The sequence below is a fragment of the Salmo salar genome, chromosome 03 (assembly GCF_965601325.2).
Source record: "Salmo salar chromosome 03, fSalSal1, whole genome shotgun sequence".
Lineage (NCBI taxonomy): Eukaryota > Metazoa > Chordata > Actinopteri > Salmoniformes > Salmonidae > Salmo > Salmo salar.
The window spans coordinates 21668643-21682581 of NC_138293.1; the positions used below are offsets into that span (position 1 = coordinate 21668643).

The 13939-nt window shown below is 41.2% G+C and overlaps 1 protein-coding gene across 1 annotated transcript in view; it reads right to left on the minus strand.

Annotated features, from left to right (window-relative positions):
• Positions 1–2595: 2595 nt before the first annotated feature.
• The window catches only part of LOC106599515 (integrin beta-1), a 45650-nt gene continuing 34306 nt past the window's right edge, over positions 2596–13939 (minus strand). Inside the window, exons 8-15 of the mRNA XM_014190793.3 lie at positions 9758–9943; positions 9075–9215; positions 8039–8241; positions 7598–7836; positions 7086–7308; positions 6690–6925; positions 6069–6235; positions 2596–4170 (exon numbers count right to left, since the gene is read on the minus strand). Of these exons, the coding sequence (XP_014046268.2) occupies positions 4105–4170; positions 6069–6235; positions 6690–6925; positions 7086–7308; positions 7598–7836; positions 8039–8241; positions 9075–9215; positions 9758–9943 (1461 nt within the window). The 3' untranslated portion in view covers positions 2596–4104. The remainder of the gene's footprint in view (positions 4171–6068; positions 6236–6689; positions 6926–7085; positions 7309–7597; positions 7837–8038; positions 8242–9074; positions 9216–9757; positions 9944–13939) is intronic.

The window sequence follows — 13939 nt, forward strand, 5'->3', positions numbered from 1 at the left end:
GTTGTTCTGGGATCGATTTTCACTTTTCGCACCAAAGTACTTTCATCTCTAAGAGACAGAATGCGTCTCCTTCCTAAGCGGTATGACGGCTGCGTGGTTCCATGGTGTTTATACTTGCATACTGTTGTTTGTACAAATGAAGTGGTACCTTCAGGTGTTTGGAAATTACTCCCAAAGATGAACCAGACTTGTGGAGGTCTATCATTTTTTTTCTGAGGTCTTGGCTGATTTCTTTTGATTTTCCCATGATGTCAAGCAAAGAAGCACTGAGTTTGAAGGTAGGCCTTGAAATATATCCATAGGTACACCTCCAATTGACTCAAATGATGTCAATTAGCCTATCAGAAGCTTCTAAAGCCATGACATCATTTTCTGGAATTTTCCAAGCTGTTTAAAGGCACAGTCAATTTAGTGTATGTAAACTTCTGACCCACTGGAATTGTGATTCAGTGAATTATAAGTGAAATAATCTGTCTGTAAACAATTGTTGGAAAACTGACTTGTGTCATGCACAAAGTAGATGTCCTAACTGACTTGCCAAAACTATAGTTTGTTAACAAGACATTTGTGGAGTGGTTGAAAAACGAGTGTTAATGACTCCAACCTAAGTGTATGTAAACTTCTGACTTCAACTGTAAGTATCATGTAATTGCAAAAATACACTTAAGTATCAAAAGTAAAAGTATAAATCATTTCAAATTGCTTATTTTAAGCAAACCAGACTGCACAAATTATTTTAATTTTTCATTTTTGGATAGCCAAAGCATTTGTGTTTAGTGAGTCCTCCAGATCAGATTCAGTAGGGATGACCAGGGATGTTCTCTTGATAAGTGAATCAATTGGACCATTTTCCTGTCCAGCTAAGCATTGAGTGTCAGGGAAAATGTATGGAGTAAAAAGTACATTATTTTCTTTAGGAATGTAGTGAAGTAAAAGTAGTCAAAAATAGAAATAGTAAAGTACAGATTCCCCCCCAAAACGACTTAAATAGTACTTTAAAGCAATTTTCCCTCAGTACTTTGCACCACTGCCAGTATCTGCAAACTTCTTATCTCAAGTCATCAGGCATTACAGCAGCAGCAAGACTGCAGGTGCAGGCATGTGAGAACAGTGGCAGCTGTATTTCTGTTGTTCAGATCATGACACACTATCCTGAGATTTATCCTGAGTTGGAAAATGGATGAATTGGCAAGGATAAGAGAGCTGAAATGCATATTTTAAAGGTCCAGTGCACTCCAAAACTTGATTTCCTGTGTTTTGTATATATTTCCAAACTATGTTGGAATAATACTGTTAAAATGATAATGCCCTTTTAGTGTAAGAGCTGTTTGAAAATAGCTGTAAATTATACTGAACACAAATATAAATGCAACATGAAACAATTTCAAAGATTTTACTGAGTTACATTTCATATAAGAAATTCAGTCAAATGAAATAAATTCACTAGGCTTTAATCTATAGGTTTCACATGACTGGGAATACAGATAGGCGTTTGTTGGTCACAGATACTGTAACTTAAAAAAAGGTAGGGGCATGGATCAGAAAACCAGCCAGTATCTGGGATGACCATTTGCCTCATATAGCGTAACACATCTTCTTCACATAGAGTTGATCAGGCTGTTGATTGTGGCTTGTGGAATGTTGTCCCACTCCTCTTCAATGGCTGTACGAAGTTGCTGGATATTGGCAGGAACTGGAACATGCTGTCGTACACGTCGATCTAGAACATCCCAAACATGCTCAATGGGTGTAATATCTGGTGAGTATGCAGGCCATGCAGTCCATGGAAGAACTAGGACATTTTCAGTTTCCAGGAATTGTGTACAGATCCTTGCGACATGAAGCTATGCATTATCATGCTGAAACATGATCAGGATCTCGTCACAGTATTCTGTGCATTTAAATTGCCGTCTATAAAAAACAATTGTGTTTGTTGTCCATAGCTTATGCCTGCCCATACCATAACCCCACCGCCACCATGGGGCACTCTGTTCACAACGTTGACATCAGCAAACCGCTTGCCCTCACAACGCCATACACGCTGTCTGCCACCTGCCTTCTTGTTTTAAGTGTCTTGTTTCAGTTACAGAAATGTTATTCTGAATGGGCTTCTGAATGGTACAGTTGAAACCGGGATTCCACCGTGAAGAGCACACTTCTCCAATGTGGCAGTCGACGGTGAGGATTCCCCCACTGAAGTCAGTTACGATGCCGAACAGCAGTCAGGTCAAGACCCTTGTGAGGATGACAAGCACGCAGATTAGCTTCCCTGAGACGTTTTCTGACCGTTTGTGCAGAAATTATTCGGTTGTGCAAACCCACAGTTTCACCAGCTGCCCGGGTGGCTGGTCTCAGACGATCCCGCAGGTGAAGAAGTCAGATGTGGAGGTCCTGGGCTGGCGTGGTTACACGTGGCCTTTTATTGTTCCCAGCACAAGGTGCACCTGTGTAGTGATCATGCTGTTTAATCAGCTTCTTGATATGCCACACCTGTCAGGTGGATGGATTATCTTGGAAAAGGAGAAATGCTCACTAATAGGGATGTAAACAAATTTGTGCACAACATTTCAAAGAAATACGCTTTTTGTGAGTATGGAAAATTTCAGGAATCTTTTATTTCAGCTCATGAAACATGGGACCAACACTTTACATGTAGCGTTAATATTTTAGTTCAGTATAGTTCATAGATCAATAAGAAATAGTTCCAAACCTCTCTTCCTTTCCCCACTTTGATCACTCCCAGACTATAACAATTCTTGCTTGAGAAATTGCTCTTCGGTATGAAGCTATTTCTTTCTTTTAGATCATTTTAATTGAAAACAATCACTTAATTGTTACCCAGAAATGATTGGATATTGAGATAAAAACAGCTGCATTGGACCTTTAACTGTAGAAAACATGTGGGTAGCATAAGATGGGCAGTGAGTAGAAAGATGGATTCCCTGAACATTCCCTGGACATTGTAACCTTGGATACATCACACTGGATTCTCTCTAACAGTAAGATAAAGCAAGGACACATTAAACAGTAATTAACACACACATGCAGCATGTAGCAATGTTAGGGTAATTTGTATTGGAACTTTATTTAATAAAGTATTGGAAAATGTGAATTTGATGAAATAAAAATACCCTTTAAAAACAAAGAGCACGGTGTGTTCTTACAACTAAGTGGGATGTTTGAAATTTTACAAAGATCTGACCGACGTCATTCCCATAACACTGATGTTTATAACTGAAATGTAATCACCATTATTCAATGGAAGTCGAGTTTGATCAAACCATCAAATTAGAAAAGGATTAAGGTGAGAATGATTTGACATCAAAAAAGAAAGCTGGGGCTTTAGGTCAAGTAAAAAACATTCAGAACCCCATTCAAAATTAAATTTCCATAACTGAAACAAGACACTTAAAACGAGAAGGCAGTGAGTTATGTCATATTTGGCATTGCTATTAATGAGGAGTTTAATAGGGACCTGAGTATTCTTTAAAACAAAAACAAAAAAAATGTAAACCTGGAGCCCATAATAGCACTACTGTACTTGATGTCATTTAATTTATAAAGATTCACAAATATCGTGACAAACCCCCAAAATTATTCAACTGATTGTTCAGGTTGAAGAAAGTCATTGAAAAGAAACATACCTTTGCTTCCAGACCTTTTCTGTCACTAAAATATGGCTTAGACAGAATCCATTGCCTACAAACTGTACACATAACAATTTATTGCTGTCCCAATGGCCAGCTATCGCTACATATCGTGTCCTATATCGACATCCAATGTCACCCTCAAAACAGAAAGAATTGCTCCACGGTTCTTTGAAAGGCACAACCAGACCTCCAATGACCCTACCATTTCAGTGGCAAAGAAAAACAGTTTTAAAGGATTCTCTCAAGCACACAAACAAATTAAGAGGTTAAAACCCAAGTTTATACATACTGTACAATTCAAACAATGCATAGAAAAAGCAGTTAGTAAAACATACTGAAATAGTGGCAAAATGCACTGCTATCATTTGGCAACTACAAAAACAAAGTGAACATAAAAACACCCCTCCTTCCATATTCTTTTGCATACAGTGTTGTAATGACAGAGGAAGTTCCTTCATTTGCCCTCGTATTTTGGATTGAAAACAGTTGTTACGGCACTCTTGTAGATGGGATTCACTCCCTGCAAAAGACAAGTAAAGAGAGAGAGTGAGGCAAAGGGTCACCATGGATACTATGTCTTTGTCCCTATATAGTGCTATACCTTTTACCAGAGCCCATAGGGGAATGAATAGGGTGCCATTTGGAATGTAGCCCAAAAATTGAATAATTAGGTTGGAGCCACTTCACAAATCAAAGTTTGGTTAAAATGAAATCAGATCCAGAGCAGCCGCTCCATGGTTTGGACAATATGATTTTCAACATTTTGTGAAGAAAGCAGTCACATGTCCAATAATATAGCATGTTTATGGCACACACAACATGCACTGAAATACATGTTAATCCTTAACCCATTTAATAGATGTGGTCGTCCCAATGCGATAGACCAGCGTTGCTTTTTTTCTTTCTGTTTTATTCAAAGTTAATTTCTTAGACAAATGTGTTGTTCAATTTGCTTCAGTACCATAAACCTTAAACTCACTGCTGAAATGAGAAAATGGTTCTCTTACAGCTTTTGTTTTGAAGAAGAGAATGAACATATGAGTTGAAAAACAGGTGTGGAAAAGATTCAACACTCAAGCACAAAACACTCCAAAGGGAAATGTAAAGTACATGCAGGAAGAAGGGAAAAGAAAGATGGGCAATAAAAACAGAGTAATAGGACCATGTCTTTACGCCCATAGCTTGGGTTCTGGAACTTATTAATAGGGCCCTTGTATATAGGATTCTCTTGCTATGGTCGACAATAAGACAAACAGGGGTTCGAGAAAAGAAAGACAAGAAAGAGCATGAAAAGAAGGTGAAGCAGTAAAATATGACAGGACGGAGGGATGTTTGAAGGGTTTGAAACAAAGCAGAAAGGCTTAGCCACCATTACCAGGAACTGGTATAAAGTAGAAGCTGCACAATTTGAAGAATGGCTAAGTATAATCCAATAAATGTTTAATATGGAAACTTGACATATGCCTTAAGACTCCAAAAACCTGTATTTGAAAGTAACTGGGAGAAATGGATATCATTCACAAATCAGGAAGACTTAACTAATTTCTTGTTAACAATACAACATCACACCTCTGTATAGTTACTTTATATTATTCTGTACCTATTGGATGGCAAATTCTGTTTGTTTTCATTGATTCTTTAGTAAAGCAAATGTTTGTTTGTTTTCTTACTGTCTTGAAAAAGTATAATAAAATCCAAGTATATGTATTTAGTCTACTACATAGTGTATATTCAGAATACAAACATATCCAACCCAAATTATTTAGCAAAAGCCATGCTCTTGAGACTGAGGGTCTGTCCCAAATAGCACCCTATTCCCATTATAGTGCACTTCCACAACTTTTGACCAGGGCCCACAGGGCTCTGTTCAAAAGTAGTGCACTCTATAGGGAATAGTGTGCCATTTGGGCCTAGAACAGAGGTTATAGTCTCTCTCAGCACACAAGTGCTCTGTCATTCTAGTCATTCTACTATGAACATGGAATACTGTTGCTATGACTTCAGAGCACACTGAGCAGCTCGATTGAGCTTCTGTTGGTAACATCAGCTTTATTGCCTATTATGGGCATGTTGTACTGATGAGTGGACAGATGGTGGCAGCACTGCTACCCAAGCCTAGCCGAGCCAGGGAAAGGCCCATAGAGGAAAGGGGAATAAAGTCTGTCTCAGCCTGAGCAGCATGCCAGAGCCACATTTCCGTGCTGCAGTTGTTGGCACAGAACAGAAAGGAAAGGGGAGATTGAGCCAAAGAGATAACCAAGGCACACATATAACAGTTAGTGTTCACACAGAATTCCCTCTGGCCTTCAAAGGCACTGATATCTGCAATGTAAACAATAAAAAGCATCCACTGCAATTATTTTCTGAACGCACGTTTGTTGGTGTGATCCGACAGTATGCTGGTGTGATCCGTCTTACCGTGTCCCACTTCGCGTTCATTTTCTCCTTCTCGAACTTGGCAAACTCCCTGCGGTCGTGGATGATCATGAGCAGCTTCCAGATGAGGAGGAGGGCCAGGCCGATCAGCACGATGCCCGCCACCACGCCAGCCACGATGGGGATGATGTCAGGACCTGCTGGACACTCTGGAGCACAGAAGGGCACACACACACACACACACACACACACACACACACACACACACACACACACACACACACACACACACACACACACACACACACACACACACACACACACACACACACACACACACACACACACACACACACACACACACACACGTAGAGTCAATGGCAACATTCTGCATTTACAGTTAATCATATACAATAGACATGGGCCTACACTGTGTGTGTGGTCCCTAATGGCATCTTATTCCCTTTGTAGTGCACAACTTCCTTTTGTAGTACACTACTGTTGACCAGAGACCACAGGGCCCTAGTCAAAAGGTGTGATTAGTGACACAGCCTGTAAAATGCTATACAGACATGGAGCCATTATGGCAGGCTATTCTTAAAATGGATAATCAAAGATTTGTATTTCTTTCAGAGAGTTGAGCAGCAACATCCGTCCACTCACCCAAAGTGTCGACCACGTAGACCTCCCTCTCTGTGTGGTTCCTGACGGCGTAGGTGTAGTAGAACCAGCAGTCGTTGGCGTCCCTCTCCTTACAGTGGGATAGGGGGTAGGACTGGTCGCCTGGCTGGGGCAGCTTGTCCCGGTCCTTCACTCTGATCAGGTTGAAGTAGCTGCAGTCCCTCTTACACGTGTCCTTCTTCTCTCCTGTCTCAAAGGCCTGGCACTGAACACAGTCTCTGTAGAGGACAATCATCAATCAAACAAACGTTATTGTCCCAGAGCTAAATTTGGTCTGTAACCAGGGGTAACATGATAAAAGTCCATACAAAAGACCTAAAAACAGATCGCACAAACAAACTAAAAGACTGCTTAGACACCCTGTGTTGTCAGGCTCACTTGTGTTCAGCACAGACTCCGGGGCAGGTGGGGCAGATCTCACAGGTGGGACCCTGGAACTTGGGGTTAGTGCACTTGCAGACGCCACACTCGCAGGTGCCCCGGCCATTACATATCTGCTTGTTGGCTGCCAGGCAGGTGGAGGAGTCCAGGGAACAGTCGCAGGCGCTGCCCGTGTAGTTGGCATCACAGATACACACCCTGCACTCACAACGTCCATGTCCTAGTAGAGGGGAGGGGGGGATGAAATAAGAGGTTCAATCAATGCTAGGCCTACACAACTCAACCACCCATTTTGAAGAATCACCCAATCTAAAACATTTTCTTTCAGACCATGTCTGAGGAAAGGAGTGGAGAAAATTGAGGTTCGTTCAGTTGTTTATTCTATTAATTAGCCTACTCATAATGGGTGTGGTAATGTTACAGTACGCAGCAGTGTCGAATGAATTCAATGTGTCAATGAAAACTTGTATACAAGTACTCAAAACAAGGGGGCCAGCCACGGGTCCTACCTCCACAGAGTTTGTTGTTGGAGCGGTCACAGTTGAAGTTGTCACACTCGCAGAACTTCCTACTGTAACGTTCTTCTGGGTTCTCTCTCTTTTTACACTCACAGGTTCCACACACACAGTCTCCGTTGTTGCTGCAGATGTCGGTACCGTTGTCTTTCCGGCAGTTAGCGTCCAGGTCGTCCGTCCTCACCTCGTCTGTACTGCACTCACACAGTCTGCCAATACGGCCCTCGTTGCACCTGAGAGAAAGCAAGAGACTTAGTATGCGTCCCAAATGGCACCCGTATCAACACCCTAGGCCTGCAGGGCTCAGGTCAAAAGTAGTGCACTATATTGGGAATAGGGTGCCATTTGGGATGCACACACGCACTCAGCGTATAGTTTCAGAACAACATTTCACACCCCAAAAAGTTGACTAAAACAACTGTTTTTATATCGTACCTGCAGGCTCCACACTCAAAGATCCCGCTGCCATTGTGGCACATCTTGCTGAGAGGTTTTCCATCTTTGGAACATTCACATTCGCAGATGAAGTTGAGGACGATCTCCACATTCTCAGTAAAACCCAGGGGCTTGATTGTAAGGATCTCGGAATTGACTTTAGGCGGACACTTCTCGGACTTGATGGCAATCTCAAAGGACACCTAGATGATAGGATGAAGGTATTAGGTCGATTCAGTCGAAAAGTCAACCTGCGCATGCACAAAATGTTAGTCATTTCCAAACTAAATGTCCATAATGCTGTGTTGGGGCAAGAATGGTTTTGTTAGTCTAAATACTACGTAAAATGGTTTTGTTACAGTCTAAACGCTATGTAAAATGGTTGAGTTGTATAGTGCTATTCAACTGGTAATTTTCCATGACTGTTTAGTTTTCCTCTTCTCACAGGAGTGATTTGCTGCTGGCTCTTTATCTCTACGGGCTCCAGAGGCCTTGCTCAATGTTAAAATCTTCATGCAGCTGAATAGGCTTTAAAGAACTCATCACTCCCCTCTCTTACACATGTAGGCTGAGAGAACTGGTGTATAATGCTTTAAGGAAGTGGGGCTAAGTACCCTTCATCTCTCAAACAGCTCTTTGTGTAAGAAGTATATAATGACTGTGTGTGACTCTGTCATTTTGAGTTTCCTCTCAGATGTATCCTGAGTGTAATCTCCCTTGCAATTGCTTGAATAAACTCTTATTAACTGGATAATGAGCTCTGCCTGATCCTTGGAACGAGTTTTCCTCAACAACTGGAATCACCCATTAGTAAACTCCTGGACACTGGTATTGAGAAAGGCCTCTTGAACGGAAACGTTGACAATAATCAGTCTCAACGATATTCCCTCTTCTTGTTTTTCATTAGTAAACTCCTAAAATGTCTTGGATGGTTTACACATTTTCCAGATGTAATACATTGACACATTTTTATTCTCAACCCAAATTTCAATAGAGACCAGACGACGAAGGAAAGGCTGTGATAGCTCACACTTACCTCATCTCCAATGGAGATGTTAGAGCATTTTCTTCCATTCTCTCCGGTTCCAACCCAACCGTCCTTGCAGATGGACTTGTATGTTATGGATACACCTTCAGGCAGCTTGCCGTTTTCCAGAATGACTTCAGATGACAGAGACTATCACACGACATACAGAGAATATCTTCAGATGACAGAGACTATCAAACCACCAGTCCTTGACCTGGGCAGGAGCTCACCGGAGCACAAGCACCTCTAATGTTCTACTGCTTGAGTTCCTGTTCTTCTTCTAGAATATTAGATCAACAGTATTGTGGAGCTCCTGCACCTAAATATAAACAGTACCGGCATCCAAAATGACTACCGGCACTTATTTCAGCACAAGTCAAGCACTACAAACAACACACAGAGAAGTTCTTCAGATGACAGAGACTATCAAACAACACACAGAGAAGTTCTTCAGATGACAGAGACTATCAAACAACATACAGAGAATTTCAACAAAATATGTCAATAGAAGAACAGTAGTGCACTATATAGAGAATAGGGTCCAGTGCACTATATAGGGAATAAGGTCCAGTGTACTATATAGGGAATAGGGTCTCATTTGGGAACCATCCCAGGTATTTATTTACTGCACAGTAATTATTAGCTTTACATCAAACTGCCATTCCAATTCAAAGTTAGGGAGTTAAACTCACGTTGTAGGAATCGATAATGAGCTTGATGACGTTGCTGGAGTTGGAGGACAGAGTTCCTACTGCAGACTTGGGGATGAGGTTCTTCAGTTCCTTGTAAACAGGCTGGAATTCCTCAGTAACAGCAAAAATGGTCTGAATGTTGTTGTCACTCAGTTTCTGGACCAAATGGGCAATGGAGGGATAGTCCTGTCAATTGAAAATAAATGCAAGATGAAAATTTCAAAACAAAGATCCAATGATCCATACCACTGAGACATGTGCCAGTCATACAGCATGTTATACCATATACTAGGGGTAGGCAACTAGGTTCAGCCGAGGTACGATTTTTGTCAGAGTGGATGGTGGGGGGGCCGGAACATAATTGTAATAATCTGTACACTGCAAATTGACCACAAATAAGCCCAAAAATGTAATGTATTTGAAAATAACAATAATTTCATACTTCGATAACATTGAGACACGATCATGTCTCTTTTTTTATTTGCGGGAATACTTGGGAACAGATTTCCTAAATATATATATTTGCCGAATTCCTTGTGATTTCAGTCTTTTTTGACCAAAAACAAACCAAAAATGTTTTACAAAAAATATTGGGGGGGCCCCCCCAAAAAACACTTGCGGGGCAGTTTTGACCGCGGGCCGCCTGTTGCCGACCCTTGCCATATATGATACGTTAACTTTGTTAGGGCTATCCCCGACTAAAAAAAATATTGGTCGACCAAGAGTTGTCTGTTTTTTCGATCGATTGGTCGAAATGTTAAAACGTGCATTTTTCCATATATTGACAAACCCTATGTGTTTAAATCAAATCAACTATATTCACTGAGGTTTTCTGATGCCTTAAGCACACTGTTTGATTAAATAATTAAGACTCACAAATGACTAAAGGGAGTCCGACCAGCAATTGATTTGATTGTGCAGGCCTGGCTCAAAAAAAGACAATGAGTGACCATGTGACTAGCACCCATTGTCTCTCTCTCCTCCCTGCTGTAGCGGCCACCACAGAACATTAAAGTGTTTATCGTGCTGTCCATGTTGCTGCAGTTGCAACATAATAACAGCCATTTCTGACTGAAAAGTTCTGTTCCCGAAATCCCTAATTTGTTTAGGAAAAACATTCCCTAATCCCTCAACCCTTGCTCTCTTTACGTGACACATGTAGGCTATGTATCGAATGCACGTGACCAAAGACCTATTTGCATGGGACTAGTATTACTAGAGAACGTTGGTTATGTAATTATTACTCCAGAATGTACGTTATTCCAAAGGATGATTCGGACAGGATTAATTTTTTCCAAACTGCCCCTTGTAATTCTTTTTTTTTCTTCTGTAAATTGACAGTTATGATGGAAGCCTGGAGGTTTTTATTCTAGGCATAAAGATACAGTATTTCAACATGTCCAGGTGATAGGGCCACACTGATAACTCCAGCTTGGTTCCAAAGTTTCTAAACCATACCAAACCATCTTTGGTATAGTGTCGCCATAATATTTCAATTGAGGAAGTCTGATCATAATCATTAGGATATTTTATAGATCCGCAGTACGTCCTAAATGCCCCCCAGCACTTGAGATGCATTTTAAGGCAATGGATGAGAAAGTTAACTTTAGGTCAGTTGTATGCTGCTTTAGGTCAGTTATATGCTGCTTTAGGTCAGTTGTATGCTGCTTTAGGTCAGTTGTATGCTGCTATGCGATCTATTAACAGCAAGGGTTGCATTAAATAGGCTCAATATTTTTTACTGACGCATTTGGCAATATTCAATTCATATGCACAAAACATATAAACAAAAGCATTCACTGTGAAAGTTGATAGGCTACATGTAGGACACAAGCAACAGCTGTCAAACTTCGACATTTCTCTCAAAACACAGGGATGTTGATTCATATTAGTATTATCAGAGGACCTTGGAGTAGGTTATTCTGGCTGGAATTGTTACTCTCCTGCCATGTAAAAATTACTGACATTGCCGATTCTGTCACATCTGTCTGACGGATCGGACCAAAATGCAGCGTGTCGTAGTTTCACATATTTATTTATTCCGTGAAACTAAATGCAATACATTAAATACTTGAAACACAAAAAGAACAAATCGTGACGCAGAGAAGAAAACACTACTCAAAAGATAATCACCCACAAACACAGGTGGGAAAAACATCAACAGAAATATGACCTCCAATTAGAGGTAATGAGGATCAGCTGCCTCCAATTGGAGATCAACCCAAACAACACCAACATAGAAATACAAAACTAGAAACTGAACATAGCAATACAAAAACAGACAAACACCCCCTGTCACACCCTGACCTACTCTGCCATAGAAAATAACAACTTACTATGATCAGGACGTGACAGATTCGGACGGGACTAAAATTACAGAGGCTGTGTTTTGTGCTCGTGCACATAATTACAGTTGAAGTCGGAAGTTTACATACACTTAGGTTGGAGTCATTAACACTCGTTTTTCAACCACTCCACAAATTTCTTGTTAACAAACTATAGTTTTGGCAAGTCGGTGAGGACATCTACTTTGTGCATGACACAAGTCAGTTTCCAATAATTGTTTACAGACAGATTATTTCACTTATAATTCACTGTATCACAATTCCAGTGGGTCAGAAGTTTACATGCACTAAGTTGACTGTACCTTTAAACAGCTTGGAAAATTCCAGAAAATGATGTCATGGCTTTAGAAGTTTCTGAGAGGCTAATTGACATAATTTGAGTCAATTGGAGCTCCACCTATGGAAGTATTTCAAGGCCTACCTTCAAACTCAGTGCCTCTTTGCTTGACATCATGGGAAAATAAAAATAAATCAGCCAAGACCTCAGAAAAAGAATTGTAGACCTCCACAATTGTAGACCTCCGCAATTTCCAAATGCCTGAAGGTACCACGTTCATCTGTACAAACAATAGTATGCAAGTATAAACACCATGGGACCACATAGCCGTCATACCGCTCAGGAAGGAGATGCGTTCTGTCTCCTAGAGATGAACGTACTTTGGTGTGAAAAGTGCAACTCAATCCCGCCGCGGCCGGGGCGGAGGAACAGGACAGCACACAGCGCCACGCTCCTGGGCCGCTGGCGGAAGAGCCCCTCCCGGCTGCCGCCGGGCGCGGGAGCCCGGCGGAAACAGCGGGCCTGACCGGGGGGGAAGGGGGAGGCTTGCAAGCCGAAGAACACCATCCCAACCGTGAAGCATGGGGGTGGCAGCATCATGTTGTGGGGGGTGCTTTGTTGCAGGAGGGTCTGGTGCACTTCACAAAATAGATGGAATCATGAGGTAGTAAAAATATGTGGATATATTGAAGAAACATCTCAAGACATCAGTCAGGAAGTTAAAGCTTGGTCGCAAATGGGTCTTCCAAATGGGCAATGACCCCAAGCATACTTCCAAAGTTGTGGCAAAATGGCTTAAGGACAACAAAGTCAAGGTATTGGAGTGGCCATCACAAAGCCCTGACCTCAATCCTATAGAAAATTTGTGGGCAGAACTGAAAAAGTGTGTGTGAGCAAGTAGGTCTACAAACCTGACTCAGTTACACCAGCTCTGTCAGGAGGAATGGGCCACATCCACCCAACTTATTGTGGGAAGCTTGTGGAAGGCTACCCGAAATGTTTGACCCAAGTTAAACAATTTAAAGGCAATGCTACCAAATACTAATTGAGTGTATGTTAATTTCTGACCCACTGGGAATGTGATGAAAGAAATAAAACCTGAAATAAATCATTCTCTCTACTATTATTCTGACATTGCACATTCTTAAAATAAAGTGGCGATCCGAACTGACTTAAGACAGGGAATTTTTACTAGGATTAAAAGTCAGGAATTGTGAAAAACTGAGTTTAAATGTATTTGGCTAAGGTATATGTAAACTTCCGACTTCAACTGTACATTACCCGACCTCCCCCAGTAAAACTAATCTAGTCTGAAAGGGCACAATAGGGTCTAACCTATAGCATATCATAATCACATCAATTAATTGGTTGGATGCAGAGGACGTGGCAAATATTCTAGAAACGGGGGAATGTTTACTGGTTGCTCAGGAGGTAAAGGGAAAGTCAGATGTGTGGAATAAATTGGACTAGTTGTGGAAAATACTGGAGATCAAGAAAAAGAAGGTAAAGAGCAAGCGCTGCGTGCACATTATGTGTGCCAAACAGGTGCTGTATAGATTA